General features: G+C 45.0%; 2 protein-coding genes across 2 annotated transcripts in view; one reads left to right on the top strand and one right to left on the bottom strand.

Moving 5' to 3' along the window:
• Positions 1 to 941, bottom strand: part of myom2a (myomesin 2a) — a 48,345-nt gene extending 47,404 nt beyond the window's left edge. The window contains exon 1 of the mRNA XM_054778141.1: positions 844 to 941. Coding sequence (XP_054634116.1) covers positions 844 to 864 — 21 coding nt within the window. The 5' untranslated portion in view covers positions 865 to 941. The remainder of the gene's footprint in view (positions 1 to 843) is intronic.
• zbtb45 (zinc finger and BTB domain containing 45) lies at positions 86 to 20,908 on the top strand. Its single transcript, XM_054778149.1, has 6 exons — positions 86 to 365; positions 1,953 to 3,265; positions 3,571 to 3,708; positions 8,600 to 8,740; positions 13,073 to 13,355; positions 17,889 to 20,908. The coding sequence occupies exons 2-6, from the start codon at positions 2,213 to 2,215 to the stop codon at positions 18,281 to 18,283; spliced, it is 2,010 nt and encodes a 669-aa protein (XP_054634124.1). The 5' UTR covers positions 86 to 365; positions 1,953 to 2,212; the 3' UTR covers positions 18,284 to 20,908.
• Positions 20,909 to 24,313: the final 3,405 nt, after the last annotated feature.

Here is a 24,313-nt window from a genome sequence, read left to right as displayed (position 1 = left end):
GACTGTGTGGGCGTTTACAGGTGTTCCTGAACACTACTTCTGTATGTGTGTGTGTGTGTGTGTGTGCGCGCGCGCGAGAGAGAGAGAGTGAAGGTAGTTGTCCTACTTCCAGACAGCAGTGAGCATGCGTGTGTTTCTTTGAGAGCACTGTGTGGCCGTTCAAAGAGCTCTGTGTGGTTTTTACTGCGTTGAAACATCACGTCCTTCTCCGAATCCGTTGTGTGTGTGTGTGCTCGCGCGCGCGCAAGTGTTTGTTTGCAGCCCTCACCCAGCAGCTTGGGAGCGTTCAACTGACGGCTTCCTCCTGCTGCTGCATCCATCCTGCCGAAGCAAACAAGCGCCCAAAGTGTCACTGCGCGTCACAGGTATGCAGGTCAACATTTAACACCGTGCTTGGAATGCAATCGTACTCAACTATGACACACTAAACGCAGAAAATGGTCGCAGCCTGTTAGCTTGGCATGCTAACTTTTCTGTGCCTCGGATATATAATACTAGCTAGCTAGCCACCTAGCACCGAGCTAACTTAGCTCGGACTGGAGCGTCGGGGATAGCTGCTGATATGCTAAGCTAGACACTTTGCCAGGTGCCCTTGTATATTTAACTCTGTTTTTAGTCAAAGGAAACGATTCGTGTGCTCGTAACCATCGGTGCATTTCGCGGTAATTTTCCTGCGGGAGTTGAGCTCATAATGTCAACAGCTAGCTAATGCTACTGGCTAGGGTTAGCACGTCACGGTTGCCAGCTAACGTCACTCGCTTGGTCAACAACCTTTAAACTAGGACAGAGAGAGTGGCAACATGACCGGTCAGTCATTTATTTGTCCAACGTCTAACTGCTCACCACACCCCGGAGTTTGCTCATCCGTCTCAAAGAGTCACATCTTTTCAGCTACCTTGTGTCCACTGAGACCACCACTAAATAAAATGACCCCACAGAGGTGGTGGGCATGTGCTGTCACGTGATGGACAGGTGCTCCACGTGAGGCGCGCCGCTGATTGGAAGGGTCATTAGCGTTAGCATTCGCAATGAACTCTCTCTTGTCAGTGACCAATTACCTTTAATATTTACAAATTGTTTTTTCTACTACGTAGTCTAATCTATGGCATTTTTAAGTGTCTTTGAAATAAGAAAACGTGTGTTCAATTGTAAAGTGGTCATTTAAAAGGACATGTTTATCATCTACTACACAATAGAAAAAACAATAGCGCACACCTTTTTTAATCATTTGATTTTTGTAAATAAATCAAATTACACTAGATAAAAAAGCTTTATCACAGGGGCTGCTGAAAAAAACTTCTCATGCCAGTGAGGATAATGGGGAAAACAACAAAATTCAACCCAAATGATGACTGAAGCTTATAAAAAATATATGGTTTTGTTGCTTCCAGGCTAATGCGCCAAACAACTTGTGTGTCCGGTGAGTGCGAGGAGAAGCTTGTTCTTCTGCCACTTTGGATTAATGTTAAAAGGAGCTATCTAGAACTATTCTATCGGTATTCACATCCAATTACTCGTGTAAGACTGGATTTTTAGCCATGACCACTACCATTTATTTGTAAATGGTCTGAAAATATCCAACCTGAACTGTCAGACTTGTCAGTTTACTTTCCATGGGTTGCTGGTCGTAGTAGTGCCCAGTGATTGTGTAGGAAAATACACCACTATTTTTATTGATTGATGGTCCACACAGAATAATCACTATTAAATAGTGGAATGGTAAAAAAAAAAGGCAGATTGTGAGGCAGCGATGGGAATGTTGCTTATTGTGTGTTCTTTGTTGAAGTGCCATGCTGTCTCTCTGCTATGTCACGCTGTTTACTAACCGATGCAGGTATCGCCATCCCACAAGTGGCGCTAATGTGAAGTGTTGTGTGGCTGCTCAGTGCATCCAAAGGGTACCAAATTAATGTTCTGCTCCGTTCACTAAAAGAGTATCTGTCTTTTTTCAGTGAAATCCTGTGGCTCCGACCAGCCCGCTCAGGACGGTGGTGGCGACTCTCTTCACTCTCGACCTGCAGCAGTTGACGGGCGGTGTCAGCCCCATGACTCTTTGAAGGGACACGGCCCCACCGTGGCCCATGCGCTGTACCCGTTTCCCTCCCCGTCCTCCTCATCCCGCAAGCTGACGCAAAACCCCAGACACCTCCCTCCCCTCCCCCATCCGCACCCCCACACCCACCCTGTCCCCAGCGACTCGCCCCCGCGCGCCATGGCGTCTGGCACCGAGACGGTGCATTACATCCACCTGCACAACTCCAGCCAGTCGGTGCTGGAGGCCCTGCGCACTCAGCGGCGCGAGGGCCTCTTCTGCGATGTGACTGTGCGCATCCACGACGCCTCACTGCGAGCACATGCCTGTGTGCTGGCAGCAGGCAGCCCCTTCTTCCAGGACAAGCTGCTGCTGGGCCACTCTGAAATCTCGGTGCCGCCCCTGGTGCCGGCCGAAACGGTGAAGCAGCTGGTGGACTTTATGTATAGCGGCTCGCTGGTGGTGTTGCAGTCACAGGCGCTCTGTATCCTCACCGCCGCCAGCATCCTGCAGATCAAGACCGTCATCGATGAGTGCACTCAGATCATCTCTCAGAGGAAGGCGGCGGCGGGGGCGGCCAGCGCAGCTGCCGCGGCGGCGGCAGCAGCAGCAGCAGCGGCAGCTGCAGCCACAGGAGGGGGGATGCTTGGAGGAGTTCTCCCCAAACAAGAGGAGCGTGGTGGGGGTAAAGGGAGGGAAAGCAGTGGCAGCTGTTCAGGTGGGGGAGGCTTGAGCGGGGGCTACCCAAACTTTCCTAACTTCATGGTGGACTGTGCACCGGGCTTGGGTGGCAACATCAGTGTGAGCGAGAGCGGGCCTGGCCCGATGGAGCAAGCCAACAGCATGAGTCTGATGGCGCTGGGTGACATGGGGCCCGGGTCCATGTGCGATGGTGATGGGCTGGGACCCGGAGCGGGGTCCATCCTTATGAAGCAAAGCCCCAGCTGCACTCAGGACGTCCGTTACAAGCTCCGAGACCTGTTGGCGCAGACGGCCAACGGTGCCGCCAGCACGGGGAGCATCTCTGCGAGCTGCAGCTCCGGCGTGGGCAGCGTGGACAGCATCGGCAGGGACAGTCTCCGCGGCAACGGCACCGACCTCTCCGACGACCTGGTGGGGATGGAGCGCTTTAGCGAGGAGGAGGACTTGGACGGGAGAGAACGGGGGAGAGACGGTGACCGAGACAGGGGGGCGAGCCACAGCCGCAAGCAGAGGCAGCCGCTCAGACTCCAGGTGGGAGGGGTGGATATGGGGTTGGGTTGCCATGGTTACAGCTTTCAGGCATGCAGAGCTGCATTGGTTTGCTTTTCTTCGCTTTTGCCTCCTCTCGCACTGCATTGGCGTATATGACTGACATGTTGGTGCACAATTGCAGAGAAGCGTCCTCACTCATTGAAATTCTATGGACTTCTGCATGTCTGGTGTACGTCGTTTTAAGCGTATTAAAAGCTGCTCCAACGGGCCGTCTTCATTTTGCTGGCATGTTGCCCGTCTTTGATTGCATCCTGGTGTTAAGACTGAGCCGTGTTCTCTTCTAGGTGCTGGGTGGAGGCGAAGGCGTGGTGGTGAAAGATGAAGGTGTTCAGGACGCTGACGGGACAGCTTTTGCCTTGGAGGATGAGAGACGGGATGGAGAGCAGGATGGCCACCAGGGACACATGGCAGGCTTCGGACAGGTGAGGTTATGATTGAAAAGCAACACAAATACAAGCACAGAGTCACATTCAAGCATATGATGCCCTTGCTTTTGCTGTGGTTCAATGGGGTTGATTTAATGTGGAAATGAATTAAATGAGAAACACGTTGTGGATGAATGAATGCAGCAGACTGCATGTGGAGCGTCTGTCACTCAACAATCTTGGCAGAAGTGCTGCAAAGAATGCAGTTTGTTATGGAATAGCTAGAGTGTAGGGCATTATGGTTTTGTGATCATTCTTTTACCCAACAACTGTTCAAATAATACTGCTAACTGCAGCCCAAACATACGTAAATACATGTGTTGTCAGACGTCCCTCGCTACATCACGGTTTGAACATCGCTTCATCGTTCTAGCACGTTTTTTGAAAGATTAATTAATGATTGCTGTTTTATGGTTGACCACGGCCTCATATTTGTCAAAAACTATTGAAATACAAGTGATGTGTAGTATTCTATGTGAATAGAATACTACCAATATTCTATGTCTCTTGTGTCGCTGCAGTGATTTCGTAGCCTGAGCAGTGTGGTGTAAACAAAGAATAAAAAGTGTAAAGGTGACTCTAGGGGTATCATTTCATGTCTACAATGTTCTGATCATGTTAAAAACTAGGGGTGCTCCGATCGATCGGCCACCGATCAATATCGGACGATGTCCGTGAAAAAGCACAGAATGGGCATATGCCAATACTTGCTCTGTAACGCCGATCACATCCACCGATCAGCTCCGCCCTCATTGCAGCATCCATCCTATAGCGAACTTCTCCCGCCCACTTTCCCTTCACAAAGCCAAAACAAGCATGGCTGCCATGTGGGACTTACTTACGTTGTGAGAGTGATATAAGTTTTGCACCCTGCAAAACTTGCCACGGAAAATGTCTCACTGGGGTGGCGTGTTGGGTGGTATTTGGGGGGCGGGCAGGATGTAGTGAGTTATCGAGGCTTGCGATGAAATCGTCGGTAGGGCGGCGGCTAATGTAGCACCCTTGTGTGCGCGACCGGCGAAACCCACCACCAAAGCACAGCAAGCCACGCGCACGGGAGGCGACGAGCGACTGCGACCAGCCACACCGGCGAGCACCGCACCCTCATTCAGAGCGAATTGTACGAGTCTCCCACAGTGTAAATTGGCTGTCAGATGTGGAGGGAATTTGGGGATATTAAAGTAGTTCAGGGGAGGAAAAGCCCACCGCCTCCTGCGTGCACGGCCCGCCGCGCGCCAGCGATGAGCCCCGCCAACCGCAGCTGCCTGTCGCCTCTCTAAGGCAGACAGCCCGAAAAGTGATTGGATTCGTCGGACTGCCTTGGGGTCCTGCAGGAGCGCCACCAAGCTGATCTCACATACAAAAAATAAAAGAAGTTGCCTGATCCTCTAAGTTTCACCATTTATTTTGAAAAAGTAAGCCAAATATGTTTTTGTCTAAATTTTATGGTTCCCCTTTCATATCATATAGCCCAGGGGACACCAAAGTGCATTATGCCCGCAGGCACAGGGAGCCCCCCCACGACCATATGAGGCGCCTGCAAGCCTGCTTTTCATTCAGGTTTTCAGTTAATGTGAGAACAGTAGAAAGAAATGTGAGTTGTGGATACCAGCATTTTGTTAATGCTCTGGTAAAACAAGCATATATGCTTTGTTTGGGTTGAAATAAGCTATGAAAATGTTGCAAAAATGAGTAGCTCTTGGCCATTTTCATTTTTTAAAAGTAGCTCTCACAAAAAAAAAAAAATGTTGGTGACCCCGATATAGTGAATAGTACATTTTAAAAATGTACACGTTATCGGTTTCACTTGTGGACTGTGTGTTGACACGGGGCCATGTCTACACACATGAATTTACAGATGGCATCTGTAATTTCACAAGGTCTCCGGGACTGCTTGTCATAGACGGTTCCTTTTGGACGACGACTTTCAGGCTCGTTTGGTGTGTGGTTTTTTCCCGTTGCGCCACCCATAATGAGCTAGCTCTCGCTGCTCAGTCTCACTTCCGGAAGCAAAGAACAAAACTCGAGGTTGTGTCCATCTGTCTCTCGTTCTCTGCACTTGCTTCGTCCATGGTTGTCTTAAACCTTGCTCTTTTGGAAAAGAAAACCGTATCATTTGGAGACTGTCAACATCCAGCTGCAACACAACATTTTGGCATGACTACTATTTTGATGAAAAAGACACTGAACAAAGTCGACGATCTACCTCGAGAAGCGTTTCTTTACTCTGCTTTAGCTTAGAGGTGTCACCCTCCGGAAATGAGCCTGAACTGTGTGCTAGTTTGTCATTGGTGGCGCCATGAACTATAAATGTAATTTTTGGAAATTTACCGTAATTACAAACGATATATAACATGTTTAAGCAAAGTTGATGAATCATGTCAGGGACCCTTTAAGTGCTTCATAAAAGCAACTCCTAATCATAATAACAATAATAATAGTAATACATTTTATTGCTTTTCCAAAACTTGCACGCTTTGCAAGATAAAAGCAAACAAGTACAAGTGTACAAAAATATCAAAATAACATTCAAAATAGCATTCAGTTAAAATGTGCACACAAAATGCAAGTTAAAAAAATTGTACTGGAATGTAAAATACTAAATATTAGGGGTGTCACGAGACACTCAGCTCACGAGACGAGGCGATATTGGGTCTACGAGACGAGATTTTAACATGACTTCTAAGAAAAGTACAATGAAGAAAATAAAAAAAAATTTGCAATTTCTACTGCGTTAAGCTCTTGCACTGTGTGTGTATGCTAGTGGCCCCGACTCCACCCACTGACACAAAGAGACATGAGTGGCAGAGAGGCTCACTCCGTTCATGCCTTTGTTCTATGGAACAAACGCTCCAGGGTGCGGAAACCAATGCACAGAGTGAACTCTCTTCCTGCATGTTTGGAGGCGGGAGATGAGGAAAACAGACACGCATGCACATGGCAATATATTGAGGCCGGCAAAATTATCCAGTTTATTTTCATTATTGTGTGATTAATTCATTTATTTATCGTCACAGGCCTGGCGCCTACAAGACATATTTTCTGAGTGAGAAATCTTGCCACGTTTTAACCTCGCTAGATCTTGTGACACCCCTACTAAATTTAAGTTTTAAAGAGTTATAAGTTAAAAGCAGTGCGGAACAGGTGTGTTAAAAAATTGGTAAGGTCAGCAGTGTCACGGATATGTGGTAGACATGAGTTCCGAAGGGAGTGGGCGGCAACAGAGAAGGTTCTGTCCCTTCAGGTTGGGTGCTTGAATGTAGGGACGGTCAGAGGGTTTGCATCTGAGGAGCGGAGGGTAAAGGAAGGTGTGTAGGGCTGGAGCAAGTCCCTTGGTAAGAGGGGGGACCTCGTTATGGAGTGCTGTATCTATGTGTGAGTAAGAGGATTATGAATTGGATGTGATAGGGAGCTAGTGGAGGTTCTGAAGGGGACAGGGTCGATGTGGTCTCGGGAATGGGTACGGTTAAGGAGGCGGGCGGCAGAGTTTTGAATGTATTAGAGATTAAGGAGATTGGTGGGTGTGCCATAGAGAATGCTGTTACAGTGGTCTGTGTGTGATGTGATGAAGGCATGAATGAGGGTTTCAGCTGCAGAGACAGACATACTGTAGAGCAAGAGGGGCGAAGGCGAACGATGCTCTGGAGGTGGTGAAAAAGCTGTTTTAGTGACTGCCTTAATGTGTTGGGAGAATGCGAGTTTACTGTCAAGGATGACTCCAAGGTTCCGGCAATGCGGAGAGGGTGAAGCGAAATGAGGCACCAATATCTAATTAGTTTTTTGATCTGTTTACTACCGTTTTATATCGATGCCATTGCCGAGTTTTGGTGCGCGTCTCTAAAATCAGGCATGACTTTTACCTGCAAAGAATCCTCACGTTGGAGCTGGCGAGAAGCTGTTGAAACCCTTGGGGATGAGGATGGAGACACGTGAACCCGAACCCTCAAACAGGCTGCTAAGCCTTTTGGGATCAACACCTTGGGAATGTTAGCGGAGTCTGTGAGCACTGGCGAAATCCAAACAGGCCTTGATCCAAAAGATCATGTGACAAAAACACAAAAAAAGCCTGAAGGCAAAGACAAAACATGCAGCAGATGCTTGAAGAAAGAACCTGTATGACCGGGAACCTGACGCCCTTGCACAGTGCCGTGTTGAGGCTAAGGGACAGCTTCATCCTAGCCACAGAAGCAACAAGCTGAGACCTCCTCAGATTTGAGGACCAGAAGAACGTTAACCAACTCAAGTCCTTGTGTCCTTTCTCTTTGTCCATTTTTGAACATTTGCTTCAACTTAGATGAATGTTTTTTTCGAGGTTCTACTGAAGTTCATGATGAATTTCCATAGATTGAGCTCAGACAAGAGAGCAGTGATTGGAAAATAATGAATTTATTTGAATTTGTTTCACATACAGGATGAAAGCGAGGGCTTGAGAAGTGACAAGTTAATTTTCATCAGACGTGTATAAGCGACCGAAAGTGTCAGATCTTCAGATCTTTCGGGAGTTCTAAATGACACTCGATGTTTTGAGTAATGTCGTCTGACTGGTCCGACCACAGCGTCTGTCTCCAATGTATGCAAGCTTGCATATTATGTTAGCAACCAGCGATGTCCTACCTGTTTTTGAGAGAACATTCCACAGCCATGCCGAGCGAAAACGGCTGAGAATTAAACGAGCTTGCGTGACATGTTTTCAGCCAATTGTGTGTTGAGTGGAACTGGAACATTTGACGCCAGGAGCTGGAGCTCAAACAAGAAAAGGAGAGCTGCACTTATGGAGGTAAGCGTCCAGGGTCTCCAAAGCCTTCAGTTCTCATCCAGGATAGGGCCCTTGGAAGTAAAGGATCCTTAAAACTGCAGGCTGTAATGACTGACTTCATGTGTCTTTCAGGACTTCTATGACGAGCAGGGAGTGTTTACCGAGAGCTTCTGGCCACAGAGTGAACCTCCTCAGGCCATGGCGTTTAATCCCCGAGGACGGGTCAACAAACCTCTAACTCCGCCCCCAACCTCGCAGTCCATCAACAACCAGGTGAGTGGTTTTAACAACAACAATCCTCTAGCTCAGGTCTGACACCTTTTAAAGGGGCTGTTTGGAACTGGCTGAAACGCACATACACGAAAGCAGTCCCACAGAAGCAATATTGACTTAGTGATACAGTCGTCCCCTGCCACGTCATGGTTCAAATTTTGTGGCTTCACTCTATCAGAGATTTTGAAAATAAATTAATTACGGATGTCCCGATCCACATTTTTAGGCTTCCGAGCCGATCCGATTTTTTTTTTGTAGTCTTGCCGATCTGATCCGATCCGGTACCGATTTAAAAAAAAAAAAAAATAATAATAATTATAAGCTTTTGTTATAAACATGAATTTGTGGAATTGAATATGGTTATGAAAACAATACAATAAATACACAATAATACAATAAAAGATCCAATAAAAGATAAATGGTAAAAGGCAGTGTGCTAGCATGAATTAACTTGAGACAAATGTACACATTAGCACTCAATAAGTCATCAAAACTTACCTTTATGCGTTCCCACATAGTATAAGCATTTGACACCAAATATGAGGTGAAAGAAAAATGGTAAAAATACAGCAGCAGTAGAGAGAAAGTTGGCACACGCACAGTGGACATGCGTCAAGTCAGACGGATGTAACAGAGAGAATCCGGCCACTTTTCAAAATAAAACGTCATGGAAATTATTTTTTCTTTCTGTGCAGCCCGGTACCAAGCAACTCAGCACATGTTGCTGCAAAATCTTCAACAAACTGTAATGCCCGTGCTTGTGGTAAAGGACCATGTAGTCACTGATGTAATTCCAATCGCGTTATTAATATAAAATATTTTAATGATACCCTTATTTCATTTACACAGACAAATGTGACAAAGAGCGCTCTTATTTTGAAGGCCGGAATGTGTTTTGTGTGTGTGTGCGTGTGTGTTGAGAATGGCAATTGATGGTTGATATGCACTGGGTGCAAGAATAAACGTGCCTCTTGTCTTTTTTCACTCAGAACCTGCACGTTGTCAGCGGGCATTGTAAAATGGTCCTTACATTAAAGCAGTAAAACACAACATAGTGAAAAATACTGTATACTCATCCAGCTTGACTCAACACACACGCACACACGCACACACGCACACACACAGCTGCACTAGCTAAACTAAGCGAACCCCGCTAGCTTCCGTTGATGCTCTGTAACAGAGGAGTTTCCAAGATTTTTCACTGCCGTTTCCACATGTTTAGTAGTGTTTGTGCAGTCCCTATTATGAGGAACCAGCGGTTAGAGCGGCACTTTCTGTGCGAGCACTCTACACCATGTCGCAGCAGTCCGGGCACATTGCAAGGGAACTACCGCTGTAGCTACGGAGCCGCATATCCAACATTGAACGTGAAACTAACTTCACCACGGTACACCACGGACATGTCTGCATAGCGCGGGTTGTGGCAACCAGCTTTGAGGTGCATTACTACACCTACAATGTTGGAGTGTGGCTCAGAGTTACGTTATGATACGGCAACCGTATCGGCCCGATCTTGGGCGGAAGCCAATATTATCTGATCTTCACAAATACAGTGGGTCGGCAGCCGATCCCGATTCTGAAGATCTAAAATTAACGGGATAGTTCGGATTTTTTGACATGAAGTTGTATGACATCCCCATCAGCATTGTATCCAATAACAGCGACTTATCCCCCACTTGGTCTCCAAAGTCCAGTTCTGGTCAGATATCCGTGATCAAAAAAATAGTTCCACTTAGTTGCTGGGGACAATTAAGTAAAGAGTTTGGCTTCTAAAAACAAAAGATTAATACATTTGCATCACAATAATGCCTTCTCAAAAACTCAAACACCACAAAACTGTCAGCGTTATATCTGTCTCCGGCCCTATCCCTGCCCACTGTCGCCTGTGTGTTCATGTGAATGTGACGAAGACACTTTCATCTTCTTCCGCTGTGGAACGCATACATAAACAAGATGGCCGTGGCGCTCTGTCGCGGAAGTAGATGCGAGCGTCTTCGTCACATTCACATGAATGCACAGGCGACAGTGCGCAGGGATACGGCGGGAGACAGATATAACGCTGACCGTTTTGTGGGGTTTGAGTTTTTGAGAAGGCATTATTGTGATGCAAATGTATTAATCTGTTTTAGAAGCCAAACTCTTTACTTAATTAATCCCCAGCAACTAAGCGGACCTACGTACTTCGAACTATCCCTTTAATGAATATATTATCACTGTTTTGTGGTTGACTCTGGCTTATGAGTCAAAAATATGTTGCATATTACAAATTTTACATCTTCATTTTTAAGCAGCATTTTTAAGAATGGCTGAAAAATACAAATGTAAGGCATTCAGTAGACCCATTCAAAGACGTAATATCGAGTATTCTGCACTGGCCGTTAGGTGTCAGTAATGTTCCATTGACGAGAAAATAGCCACTGCAAGAAGTATGCTCTCCAGAAAACTCTCCCAATGAGTCTGTTATGCCTTATTTATTTCTTATTTCCTGTCATTATGACTACGATATGGGGTAATGCGAGTGTAAAGGTGACCACAGGGGTGTTACTACATGTCTAGTCGCGTCTAATAATATTCAAAAACGTATGTAGAAGGTTGTAAACAAGTTTTCTATGCTCTCACTACAAAAATATTTCATTTATAAATAAAGAATGCGACTGGAAATTCTGGAACCAATTAATTGCGAGATATAATGCTTGCAAACACGTTGGAAAGTTAGCCCTTTTAGGCAGCCGCGTAACCGTTGCAAGCAGCGCCTTGAAGTCACTTTTCAACATTAACTGCCATACATACAAGTGCAAGAAGAAGTTAAGCACAGAAAGTTAAGGTAGGAAAAACAGCCCATTACACGTGTACACGTCTCTTCCTGAACATTAAACACTGCTGACGCAGCTTTTATTATTACTGTCAACTAATTCTTACTTTAGCCAAGCCACAGATCTGTTCCATGGTCATAATCACAATGGGCCTCATTCACGAAACGTTCTTACGCACAAATGTGTTCTTAAAGCCTTCTTATGAAGATTTTTGGCATTCACGAAACGTGTTCTCAACTCACAGTTCTTAGATCTAAGAACAAATTCTACGAACGCTCAGGAGGACTCTTACGCACAAGCAAAGCTTGCACTTTCAATGCGCAATCGCCCTCATGATGGATTTTGCAATCTGATCCCAAAAAATGTAGTGCAAATAAAATATCCCAACAATTATTTATCATCAAAACAACTAAAATATACTCCATCGATAAATACATATTCAAATCCCAATTCATCAAAAAAAAAAAAAAAGTAGCTGGCTGGACGTGCGCTGCGCAGAGAGAGAATGTAAAGGGACCATTAGATTTATTTGCTGAAAGCGATGAATATTTGATGTCCTGCTTCAGGCTTCAGGCTACCCTCTGTGTTCTTGCAGGTGTGCAGGATCATCAGAATAACATCGCAATGAAACGTGGTGTGTCTATTGCGCACGAGCACCCCCAGATAACGACATGCGCCCCCAGCCACGTCTTGAGCCAGAGCACGGGGCTGCTGTATTAATTAGGCAGCGTCTAATCAAATGTAACCACAGAAAAAAATAAATTGTCACACACAAACTATGTACTTTGACTTTATTTTTCCATCATGATTGTGTAAATATTTTCTAGAGATTCCGAAATGGTTTGGTTTTTGATTGATGGTCCACCTCCCGTTTCCTCCAGATCCCTCCGGTGCAGTCCAATCTTTTTTTTTTTTGAGTCTATTTTAAATCAAACCACTTCTTTTTAACCTCTGCGGTGGCGCGTTTCTCCGTGGAAACGGCATTTATGTTTCCTGCAATGGTGCTCCATGCCGACTCTTTTTGGATGGCTTGATGACCGGTGGATGCACTTGAAAATAAGGTGGCCTTGTTTTTGGTCACTCCTTTAAAAAAAAAGCACCTCTGTTTCAGTAGAATTGAAGATTTTCTTCTGTTTGTTGTCCAGCTGCTCGTCAGTCTTCCCCTTGCGCGTTGCCATCTCCGCCTCCAGCTGCCTGTTGCGCACGGCACATTTTTGACCTTATATAGGAAATAATACGCGGCGACCTATGCAAATTGGGACTCACATGCACGTACATCGCAGTTGGCATTCATCAACCTAAGAACACCGGTGCGAACGATTATCCCTACTTAAGAACGTGTCGTGAATGTGGCGCAGTTTCCAACCCGCGCCTTCTCAAGTACAGTTCTTATGAAGACTTTTAAGAAGATGTTCGTGAATGAGGCCCAATGTTCCTCTTTACTATCACTTGTACAAAAGCACAAAAAAGTAGCAGATTACCATTTTGAATTTGTTGTAATTAGAGTCTCCGTACTCAGCTTCTTTTCCAGTACCCAGTGAGCCAGTCGCAGCCGGCGCCGTTCTACGTGGGCGGGCCTATGGGGGGAATGGACACCATGGCGGGGACGGAAAGCAGCCAACAGGCTCCGCCCCCAACTTCCATGACCCCGGTGCCACCTCCCACCAATACCGCCACCCCCGCCATCACTTCAGGACCTTCCCCATCCTCCCAAGGATCCGAGACCTCGTTTGACTGCACGCACTGTGGCAAATCGTTACGTTCCAGGAAGAACTACAGCAAGCACATGTTCATCCACTCCGGTAAGACCTGAAGTTGGACTCTCCCGACTTAACCCTTGCAGCGTTCACACAGAAACCTCACAGGAAATCAGATGAAAAGTCTGACACTGTCATGGTGGCTACAAGAACGCCACCACGTCTCTGCTAGCTCAGTACATGTGTCACATGCTTTGAGTTTGATTGGGGATGTCCAAACTTCTTCCAGTGAGGGCCGCATACATAAAAATTGAAGGATGGTGGGGGGGTGTAATAAACACTAATATAATTAGTATAATATCCAATAATATATTTAATTAATAATCAATTGATTTTATCTTTACATTATGCCAAGGGTCAATAAATAAATTTAAAAAAAAAACAAAAAACAACCTGCACTTTGGACACACGTGATTTAAAGTATTCAGAAGTTGTTGTGTGGGATACATTATGGTTGTCTACAACCATGTACTTGTACTTTTCAACACATTTGTTAATGAAAGAAGAAATTGTCAATATACAGGATATCCCTAAAGTGTGGACGCATAGGCCAAAATGCATGTATAAATTTTGGTCTATAAGCTGCTACTTTTTTCTTAAACTCTGAACCCTGCGGCTTATACAGCGGTGCGGCTAATTTATGGCTAAATTGTAATCTTGTGACCTCTCCTTTACTTCAGAAATACTAATTGTTTAAAAAATTGTTTAAATACTGTGAAAACACATTTTTTTTACATGCCTGGCTGGCGGCATCGAGCTAGCTCGGAGCTACAAGTGGCTATTACATTCATGGCATACATCAATCATCATCACAAATTACTTTTTTAAAGTGTCACTTAACATTCTTGCTCTCTTGTTATTGTCTTATACTTACGGTTTGTCTTCAAAACACTACTTGTGTCGAAGTTGTGCAACAGAAACACAGCATGTACAGCTTTAGACAGTGATGCTATCACAGCGGTCTCCAACAGGTAGCTCACCAGCTGATGTTGAGCAGTTCACCAAAGAATATTTACAGTATATAATATATTTAACATGTTTGACCTCTTAGTATTTTTACAAGTGTTTCATTCAAACATGACACCTGTATTTAATGACAAATGAGCACATTGAGTCGAGATGTGCTTTGTAAATAAAGTGTTGGCAGTGCTCTCATGAACTTTGTCATTAAATTAAAATTTTTGCAATGTTCTCGGTTCATGTTCTACCAGTTGTTAAAAAAAAAGTGTGTGGGAGACAGCAAAAATAGTAATGCTCGGAAAAAACATTTCATATTCGTCATATAAGAAAAAGAAAGAAAGATTACTGGAGTTTGAGAAGAAAAATCCAACTCCTCGAAACCGCTCATGCTGACTCACAAGATGAGCACATCCTGAGTACCGTAATCTAAGAAAACTGAAATTAGACTTAGACTGATAAGAAAATGCAGTTCCAACTGCAGAGACTGCGTTTGGAGAAGTTTGAGCATGGCAATAAACTCTCAACATCATAGAATTACCCAAATTAAATGAAGAACAGGTGACAAACTTAGATTTACCTATTTCATTAATAGAACGTAATGATGCTCTACAGCAGTTGCCGAATATCAAAGCACCAGGACCCGACGGGGTCCCTGCTGAATTACAAAGCATTCTGGTCATTACTAGACCCAATATTTCTTAGAATGGTTTTGGAATTTAAAGATAGTGCATGCCTGCCTCCAAACATGAACTCAGCTACAATCAGTCTCCTGCTGAAACCGGATAAGGACCCAACACTACCTTCCAGTTATCGTCCAATTTCACTGATTAATGCAGATCTTAAAATAATATGCAAAGTCTTAGCTATAAGACTTAGCTATAATACACCCTGATCAATCAGGTTTTATCAAGGGGAGACACTCAACTAACAATGTACACCGTCTAATCAATCTGATTACTCTATCATCCATAATTTAGAAACCACAATTGTTTCATTAGATGCTGAAAAAGCATTTGATAGAGTAAACTGGAAATTTCTCCTTGCAACGCTACAAAAATTTGGCTTTGGAGATTCATTTAGAACATGGATTAAAATACTATATAACACCTGAAGGCCTCTGTTCGGACCAACAATCACATCTCTCTAGAATTAACTTTACAAAGAAGTACTATGCAAGGTTGTCCACTCTCTCCCTCACTATTTGCTATCTTTATTGAACCTCTTGCAGCCGCAATTCCACAACATATAAATATTAAAGGGATCCACACAACAAATGTTCATCGTAAGATAAGCCTTTATGCTGCTGTATTACTCTTTCTAGATAATTCACATTCTTCACTTCATGAATCTATCTCAATCATTAACAATTAAAGCAACTTCTCAGAATACTCCATTAACTGGTCTAAATCCACAGTACTGCCCATTCATTTTGGTTTCCAGAGCACCCCCTCTATACCACTGCGTTCAGGGACCATTAAGTATTTGGGTTTTTTGTTTTTGCCTTTAAGGCAAATATAATTGTTGATCTAAATGCCCTCACATGCTAAACAGATTTACTCTGCCAGGGAAAAGTATGAGATACACTTCCCCTGTCATACAGAATTTATTTGGCTTTGATGTTTTGTTATTATGCAAATTTGGAGCGGCCGGACTGGAGCAGGAGGGGATAGAGAAGTGAAAAGAAAACAGAGGGGGGGTGTGGGGATAAGGGGGGGACAAAAAAGACGGAGACAAGGACAACAGCAACAGCAAGCCAGACCACCCACACGCCACCAGAGCCGACAGCGCACCACCCGCGACAAGCCCACAGACAGACCAGGGGAGGCAAAGACGCAGACAGCGGCCCAGCAGAGCACAAAGACCAGCGGTGCCAAACAGTGGTGGCAAGCCACGGTCAGCAGGACACACCACAGGCCCTACCCGGCCTGCCAGGAGGCCCAGTCCGGCCCACCAAACCCCCCAGAGGTGATACCCCCAACACCGGAGCCCCACCGGAGGCAACGTCCACAGCGCTACTGCCAAACACCACAGACCAGCCACACGCCCCAAGACAGACCCGACCGCCACCAGAACGGAAGGAACCGCGCCCATGCACACACACAACCACGGCTGGCAAGGGAGCCACAACACAGCAACCACAAGAGAACCGGGCCCCACCTAGAGCGGAGCACGGCCACACCCACGAAGCACGCAAGCCAGAAGCGCCAAGGAGGGACAGAGAAGCAAGCGCCACACGACAGGACCCACAACAGGACCCATCCACCACACCACAGCAACCCCGCCCCCGAAGGGAGAAAGGAAGGGATCCCCCCCACCCCAGCACCACGCACCCCCCCATCCCAAGCCCAAACTGCACATCAGAGACCTGCACCCCGGGAATCCCAGCATGCAGGCCATAAAGAAAGCAGAGCCCTCCTGGCCGGCACGGTCCCCAGAGCAACCGACGACGCCCGAAAGCTCCCAGTCACCAGGGGGACAGGCACAAGAGCTGGAGGGTAGCACGTAGTCCCCACATGTCACACATACCATACACAAATAAATAGATAAAATACAATAAAATAAGAAAAAATAATAAATAAATAAAATAGACAGAAAAATTTAAAACTGCGCCCCCTCAACCCACCCTCCTACCCAGGAGAGAGAGGTCCGCAGAGGCAGCTGGGCTCAAGCAACCGTGCCCGCACCGAGGGGAGAGGCCACCCCCCACAATCCTCACCAGACGACCCTATGCGGCAGGAGGGCCCAGGGTAGGCCCCGCCCCACCCCCAGAGGCAAGGGAGGCCGAGGGAGAACCAGTGCCACCAGACGCACACGGGTCCCCCCCGAGCAGCAGAAGGCGCTCGGGACCCGCAGGATGCGGCATCACGCCGCCCCCACCCCAGCACTCTACCTGGAACAACCTTCCCACACCCACCCACCAGCCCCCCCAGGAAGCCCAGCAAAGAAGACCAGGGACACCAAGCTCGTGCCAGCCCACTCCCGAGGCGCCAGGGCCACCCAGCTACCAGGACCACACCCCAAGCCATATGAGCCAGACACCCTCAGCCCCTCGAGAGTCAGGTCAAGGCATTAATTATTGGTGCCCATATAGACTGAAATTCTGACAGTTGTTCTTTATAGTATTTGGGTATTAACATTTCTTCCAACCTGTCAAACCTGATCCGTTTGAATTATACTCTACAACTGAAATCAATAGACAATGATCTTGCGCGTTGGAGAAGCTTGCCCATCTCACTTATGTATCCACTGTGAAAATGATGATCTTACCCAGGGTTAATTATCTGTTTTCCATGATCCCCCCGCCCCCGAAACCATCTTTAATATGGTTCTGCCTTCACTTTTCACTTCCTGTAGCTATCCCACTTTGGTCCATGTAGTGTGTGAGTGCCATGAAAGACGGGAACCTCTTGGAGTCTCCATGCATCAAGTGTAAAGTAAACTATGATAAATATGCAGCCTAATGGCAAGAAATTTAAGCTGATATTGGTATTGCTGAAAAGCATTGCAGGGTGTACACAGTGTTCTCATCGCATGATGTTCCTGATCCGGTGGAGCCTGACTTGAAGAAGTGACATGAGACTTCTCAGGCACTAATTGTGTGCAAATTCCTGCCCCCAGGTCAGAAGCCTCACCAGTGCTCCATCTGCTGGCGCTCCTTCTCGCTGCGTGACTACCTCCTCAAACACATGGTGGTGCACACAGGCGTGCGGGCTTTCCAGTGCTCCATGTGCGGCAAGCGCTTCACCCAGAAGAGCTCGCTCAACGTGCACATGCGCACGCACCGAGCCGAGCGCACCTTCCAGTGCAACGTGTGCCACCGGGCCTTCACCCACCGCACCTTGCTGGAGCGCCACGCCCTGCAGCATGCCCCCCAGGCCCAGGTGCGCAGTGCCGGCATGACCTCGCCCGCCAAGCACAGTCCTCCCATGGGGGGGCCCTCAGGTATGGCCGGGGCGGCCGGCATGGTGGGCGGCATGGCCAACATGCCGGGCCACGGCGCCTCCTCCTCCTAGAGCCGACGGGGACGGGAAGGGGGGGAGAGGTTAGCTGGGTTGGAAGGTAGTCGGTCCATTCTTATAGCTGGCGGCCATTGGTCCTAACAACCTCACTTCCCACGATCTGGCTGAGCTTCTCAAACTTTCAAACGGGTCTCCCGCAGATGCTCTTTGGAACCCGCACAACTTTTCAGAACCGTATTTCCTCCCAGAACCTCAGTGTTCTGGCGCCGTCACTCTACTGAGCCCCCGGGGCCGACACACTCAGTATTAAGCTAAACTTGAACTTTGCCAAGGAGTGTCTGTGCAGGAGCGCCGCTTGAAAGGAGGTCTGAGCGGCTCCACATTGCGCCACTTCAGGCCTTTGTAGCGCTGTGTCTCAATTGGCTTACACTGTCAGTAGCCGGACATTGTACTCAATACAGTGGGGGGTCAGATATTTGATTCTTTGAGTGGTTGCAATTCACCATTAAAAAGGAGAGAAGAAGAAGCAGGTAAATATTGCAGAGGTGTATTTGGGACAACACTACACTGTCAAAATTAGCGCACTCAGGAACTAAGTGCACGGTGTACGCAGTATACTTATTGAGGTATTCCATTTGAGACACAGCATGGGTGTGTTAAGGGGATGGGGGTGGTTCTGGGTGGGTGAAATGGGATTGGTGTTTGCAGTTCAGGAAGCTAGTGAGGAGCTTATTGGTTCGAATGGGGAACGCTTTCATTCACAGTCAATTCATTTGCTGGGTTGCACGTGATGTCACAACAAGCATATTCGTAACTAGACGTCAAATAAGTCAGTGTTCTCGCATGTGGAAATCGTTCAAATAGGGATTTTGGGAAAAGTTATTACGAAGATAGTCCATCACAAAGGGCAAAAAGTTCAAGGAAAAAAACACGGAGAAAGGTGCCTGCTGAACCAGTCTCTCTCATCTAGTGGAGCCAATTCTGAACACGCTCAAGTTCGACCGACAACAAAAAGCAAAATTTGTACTAAAACCAAAGTTTACATTTTTGTGGGAACTGGAAAATGCTCATAAAAATGGGAAATGCAGCAAGAACTGCCTCACACCAGAAAACTATAGATTCCTCATACTACTTCATTTAAATGCTCCAACTGTATGAGTGCCCAATTATTCGATAAACACCATAAATATACGGCCAAGAATGCAAAGCCTGCTATGCTGCAAGAAAAGATGGAAAAATAACATATAAAAGAGGGGGGGAAACGTCTGCACCAGCTGTAGGCTAGCCTAACGCTGATGCGAAGTAATAAAGTTACACCCACAATGCTCTCGTCATTATCACTAGACTACACACGCCTTCACCTGTTTTAAAACAAATATTTCTAGAAATAAACCGGTGTTCTGGCAGAGCGACACAATCTAGTACCTAACAGGGTCGCGATCGCGTTTTGTACAATTATTTATTATTATTGTCCATGCGCTACACCCCCATGGGGTAACAGCACAGCAGAACTATGGACATATACAAGAATGTATTCATCTATTCATGCAGACTGACTTGGTGTAAGAATGCAGATAGACATATTAGAAGCATTATTTTCATCTGCTAAATTCATCATGTCTGACGCGCAAGAGCGCCTTGTTTTCAGCTATTTCATGTCTTTATGCAACACACCATGCCCATTCACACATTTGGAGCAAATAATTTCAACGGCATGCACCGTTTCACATGAATCGGCTCAGTATTGTACAAAGATACTGAGTTCCTATGCGGCCACATTCAACGTGTGCCCTCCAAGCGCCATACCGGAAGTTACACGGACTGCCTCTAGGTCACGTGTAGGGTTGGGCATCGTTTGAATGTGAATTCTGGTCCCGATTCCAATTGATCGTTTTGATTCCGGTTCCTAATGATTCTCGATTCCGATTATTTTCAGAAGTTGGGTCTTAAAAGTTTGCATGGTTTAAATGAGGTTGCTAACCAAATTATTGGATGAAATGTCTGAATGTCTCGATTTTTTTTTTTAATTATTATTATATGAACTTTTTATGAATTACTTTACAACACAGAGCTATTTTCAACCAGTATATAAATATCAAAGCATTGAACTTGAACATGAATGTTTTGAAGTCTCTTTACGTAGGAGTACATGTTCACAAATTATTTTTAGTTTTGAAAACCTCATGAAAGAACAATAACACATATCCTGTTTATGTGTTTGAGAGTGTCTTACGATGCAGAATAGACAAAGTGTAACTTAACCATGTTACTGAGTTCCTACTAACCTGCATGCAGAATATCAAACAAGTACAGTACACTTAACATGGGGTCTGGTCAACTTCCTGGCTAAAGCTAGTGTTAACGTCAGGTCGTTTGTCTATAAAAAAGTCTAGTACACAGTCTTAGCTTAGGTGGATATTTGAGTTGGTTACCGTATTTGCAGTATAAAGTATAATTTGTTTGCTGCTTCAATGTTGGCATGAGATTGACGTAATTTATTATTTTACTTACGTGACTGGTTGGAAGAAGTCCGGCATAGCACGTCAAAAACAGGGCACTCTACACCGTGAATCCCGAGGTGTTTAATCATGTTAATGGTGCACCCCTCCTTTGAATGATATGACGCCGTTGCAAATGATGCACCGTGCCAGTCGTTTTTTTTTTAGTTTTTTTTTTCCAGAATTTCAGCCGAAATTTTGCACGCCGTTGCACACTGTCCATGGTTGAAATGGATGAATACAAACGCTTCCTGCTGCTGCTTCTTTGTTGGTGTTCGGTAGCTTCTTCTTCATTGGTGATATGCGGCCATTTTCTCCCGGTCGGCGGGCTGGTTGATCACCAAACTAAGGAATCAAAATTTTAAAAAAGTAACGATTCCAGGAGAAACGGAATGTTAGTTTCCTTTGATGCTCGATGCCCAACCCTAGTCACATGGTCGCAATCCAGCACGTTATTCCTTTTCAAACATCAGCATCAGTCCTTGGTGACATTTGAGGGTCAGACGTGAGTTGACTGTGAAGAAGAACAAAGAGGGTCTTTACTGGCGAGACCGGACAGGAAGTTGTCCCTTGGCGAGGGAGGAGGCGGCGGCGTGATGCACGTGGCCGTCGTGAAATAAAAATTCAGCTTCATCCATCAAACATGTTGGTTTCCACAGGGGGCCCCCCCCCCAGGCGGGCCGTGAACAAATACCTCGAAACAGGATGGACTCCAAATATGAAATGTTTGGGAAACATTTCAAGCTTATTTTACACACACATACACGCACACACACACACACCTATGATTACCTCGGTGGTCCAAAGACAGGCTTTTTGTGTCACATTTGAAGCTCCAACAGTAAACAAAACAAAAGCTAAACAGATCAGTTTACATTTTAAACGTTTAATACTCAAGTTAAAAAAATGGAAAAAAAACAGAATACTGTACATGGCAGTAGCACTCACTTTGTTCTTTGTTGCTCTGTGATGCAGAACTTAAAAAGAAAAATGCTTTTAACGTGAAAGAGCCATTGAGAGGAAGTAAAAGTTGGTGAAAGACAAATCAGTGATTTCTATCAGGATTTTTTTAATGACTCTTTGGTTGTTTTTCTTTCGGGGCTCGGATGATTAGATTATGAATTCTAAATGTTGCTTAAAAAAAGAAACTCACGGCACTAAAGAAAATGTTAAACTAAATGAATCATGAAAATGCACAATCATCCCTACGAGTTTTGACCAAGTCAAAATTGTGATAATGTTGAATTATCACATTAATATTTATTGCAATTTGATCTCTATGCACAATTCAGTTTGCACATCCCCTTTCTTAGAGCTGGACGTCATTCTCTCCCACCCCCAAGTATTTGGCCTCTTTGTTTTTTTTTTGCCCTTGGTGCACATCCAAGGTGGCCTTCCTCGTTGGAGGATTGCAGTCATGCGATGAATCACTTTAAGAAGATTTATTTTCCTATTCTCAGACAAAGAAAGCTCTTGTAGTGACTTCACTATAAAGATTTGACATCAAATGTCCCCTTTTGAAAATGTGGCAAAGTGCTTTTGATTTGAAAGTTGACGACAAGGAGTGCAGACTTCCTGTCACTGATAAGCTAAATGTCAACTTTGAACGCCAAACCTCTGGTGCTCATTTTGTTGTTGTTGTTGTTGGTGTTGTAATTGTTGTTTTTGTGTTTCTGTTCTACTTCTGGACATATTTACCTCATTTGCCAACACGCAGCGCTCTGCTCGGCCACTCCACAGTGTTGCTATCATTTCTTCTCAGCAGCAAAGTGCTTGTGGTGCATTCAAGGACCCGTGTACAGTACTGTAACATGTCAGCGCTTTGTGACGTACTGTGTGATGCCTTTTTATGTTCCTCCTCTTCTTCTGGGATGTTTTCTACGGGAAATCCTCTCCCACAATGCGTCACAAGTTTTATAAACCATTCTACTTGTCATCCTTTAAAAAAAAAAAAAGTTAAAAAAAATACAAAGCTCATCTTTTATGTACGACAAAGGCTCAAAGGCATGATTTTAACTTTTTTCTGAGGACGTAGATGTTGTAGTCGATTAAATAATTGAATTTAAAAAAAGTGATTTCAAAGATTTCCTTCTCTTATTAAACGTCTTCTATGACTGAAAGCTTGCTGCTTTCTGTTTTCATTATGTGTGTATGTGTGTGTGTGTGTGTGTGTGTCTGTGTGTGTGTGTGTGTGTGTTTCAGATCATCAAACAAATTTAAATATTCGTCAATGACAACACAACTGAACACAAAATGCAGTTTTTCAATGAAACTTTTTATTATCTGCATGGCAGAGTTCCAAGACGAAAACCACTCCTGAACAAAAAGAACATTAAGGCCCGTCTCAATTTTGCCAGAAAACATTCTTATAATCCCAAAGACCTTTTGGAAAAATACTCTGTGGTCTGACAAGACAAAATAAGAACTTTGGAAGGTGTGTGTCCCATTACATCTGGCGTAAAAGTAGCGCCGCATTTCATACCAACAGTAAAATGTGGTGGTGGTGGTGTGTGTGTGATGGTCTGGGGCTGTTTTGCTGCTTCAGGACCTGGAAGACTTGCTGTGATAAATGGAACCATGAATTCTGCTGTCTACCAAAAAATCCTGAAAGGCGCTTCAAGCTGGAAAACCCTCCAATGTGACTGAATGACAACAATTCTGCAAAGATGAGTGGGCCAAAATTCCTCCACAGCGCTGTAAGAGACTCATTGCAAGTTATCACAAACGCTTGATTGCAGTTGTTGCTGCTAAGCGTTCCTTAATAATAAAAAGTTTCATTTAAAAACTGCATTTTGTGTTGAGTTGTGTTGTCATTGACTAATATTTAAATTTGCTTGATGATCTGAAACATTTAAATGTGACAAACATTAAAAAAAAAATAAGCAATGAGGAACAGGGCAAACACTTCTTCACACCACTGTATTTATTTTAAAAGTGTTTCAACTGTCCAATAGGGTTGTCTCTCTTGACATACGGTGGGGAAAATAAATATTTGATCCTGTGCGATACTGAAAGTTTACCCCTTTACAAATATAAGAACAGTCCACATGGTAATTTTATTCTATCAGAGAGACAGAATTTAAAAGCATAACTTTAAAGTGTATAAATGCATTTGTATTTGAGTGAGTAAAATAAGTATTTGATGTCCTGGCAAGTAGCAAGCATCTGACCCCCACAGACTGCCTAAATGTCTATGAAACACAGAAATTAGTGTTGTCCCTTTAAGAAAGTACTGCTAATCTCAACTAATGTGGACAAACATAAACACACCCGTCCATACCTGCCAACCCTCCCGTTTTCCTTGGGAACCTCCTGTATTTTCCCTTCTTTCTCCCTTTTTTAAAAGTCCTGTTTTTCAGGCAACAATGGAATAACACATCCTGTAGTCAGGTACAGTCAGACCTTCAAAATAAAACTAGGCCGATAAAATAACATGGTTGCACAGTTCTACCTGTAGTGGAAAGACCAGAATTTCCCTTATTTTTTGGAAATGTTCTCTTATTTTCAATTACTCTTCCATTCATACTTCTCCACTGTGGGAAAGACCGAAAAGCTGTCAAAGAATCACAGGTCCGAGATTGTAGAC

Source organism: Dunckerocampus dactyliophorus, chromosome 6 (genome assembly GCF_027744805.1).
Source record: "Dunckerocampus dactyliophorus isolate RoL2022-P2 chromosome 6, RoL_Ddac_1.1, whole genome shotgun sequence".
Classification (NCBI taxonomy): domain Eukaryota; kingdom Metazoa; phylum Chordata; class Actinopteri; order Syngnathiformes; family Syngnathidae; genus Dunckerocampus; species Dunckerocampus dactyliophorus.
The sequence above is the reverse complement of the archived record's forward strand: the minus strand, read 5'-3'. Positions and strand labels throughout refer to the sequence as shown.

Coding starts and splice junctions, on each gene's coding strand:
- zbtb45 (XM_054778149.1), top strand. CDS start 2,213: ATGGCGTCTGGCACCGAGACGGTGCATTACATCCACCTGCACAACTCC. Junction 3,266..3,570: donor GGCAGCCGCTCAGACTCCAG/GTGGGAGGGGTG, acceptor GTTCTCTTCTAG/GTGCTGGGTGGAGGCGAAGG. Junction 8,741..13,072: donor CGCAGTCCATCAACAACCAG/GTGAGTGGTTTT, acceptor CTCCGTACTCAG/CTTCTTTTCCAGTACCCAGT.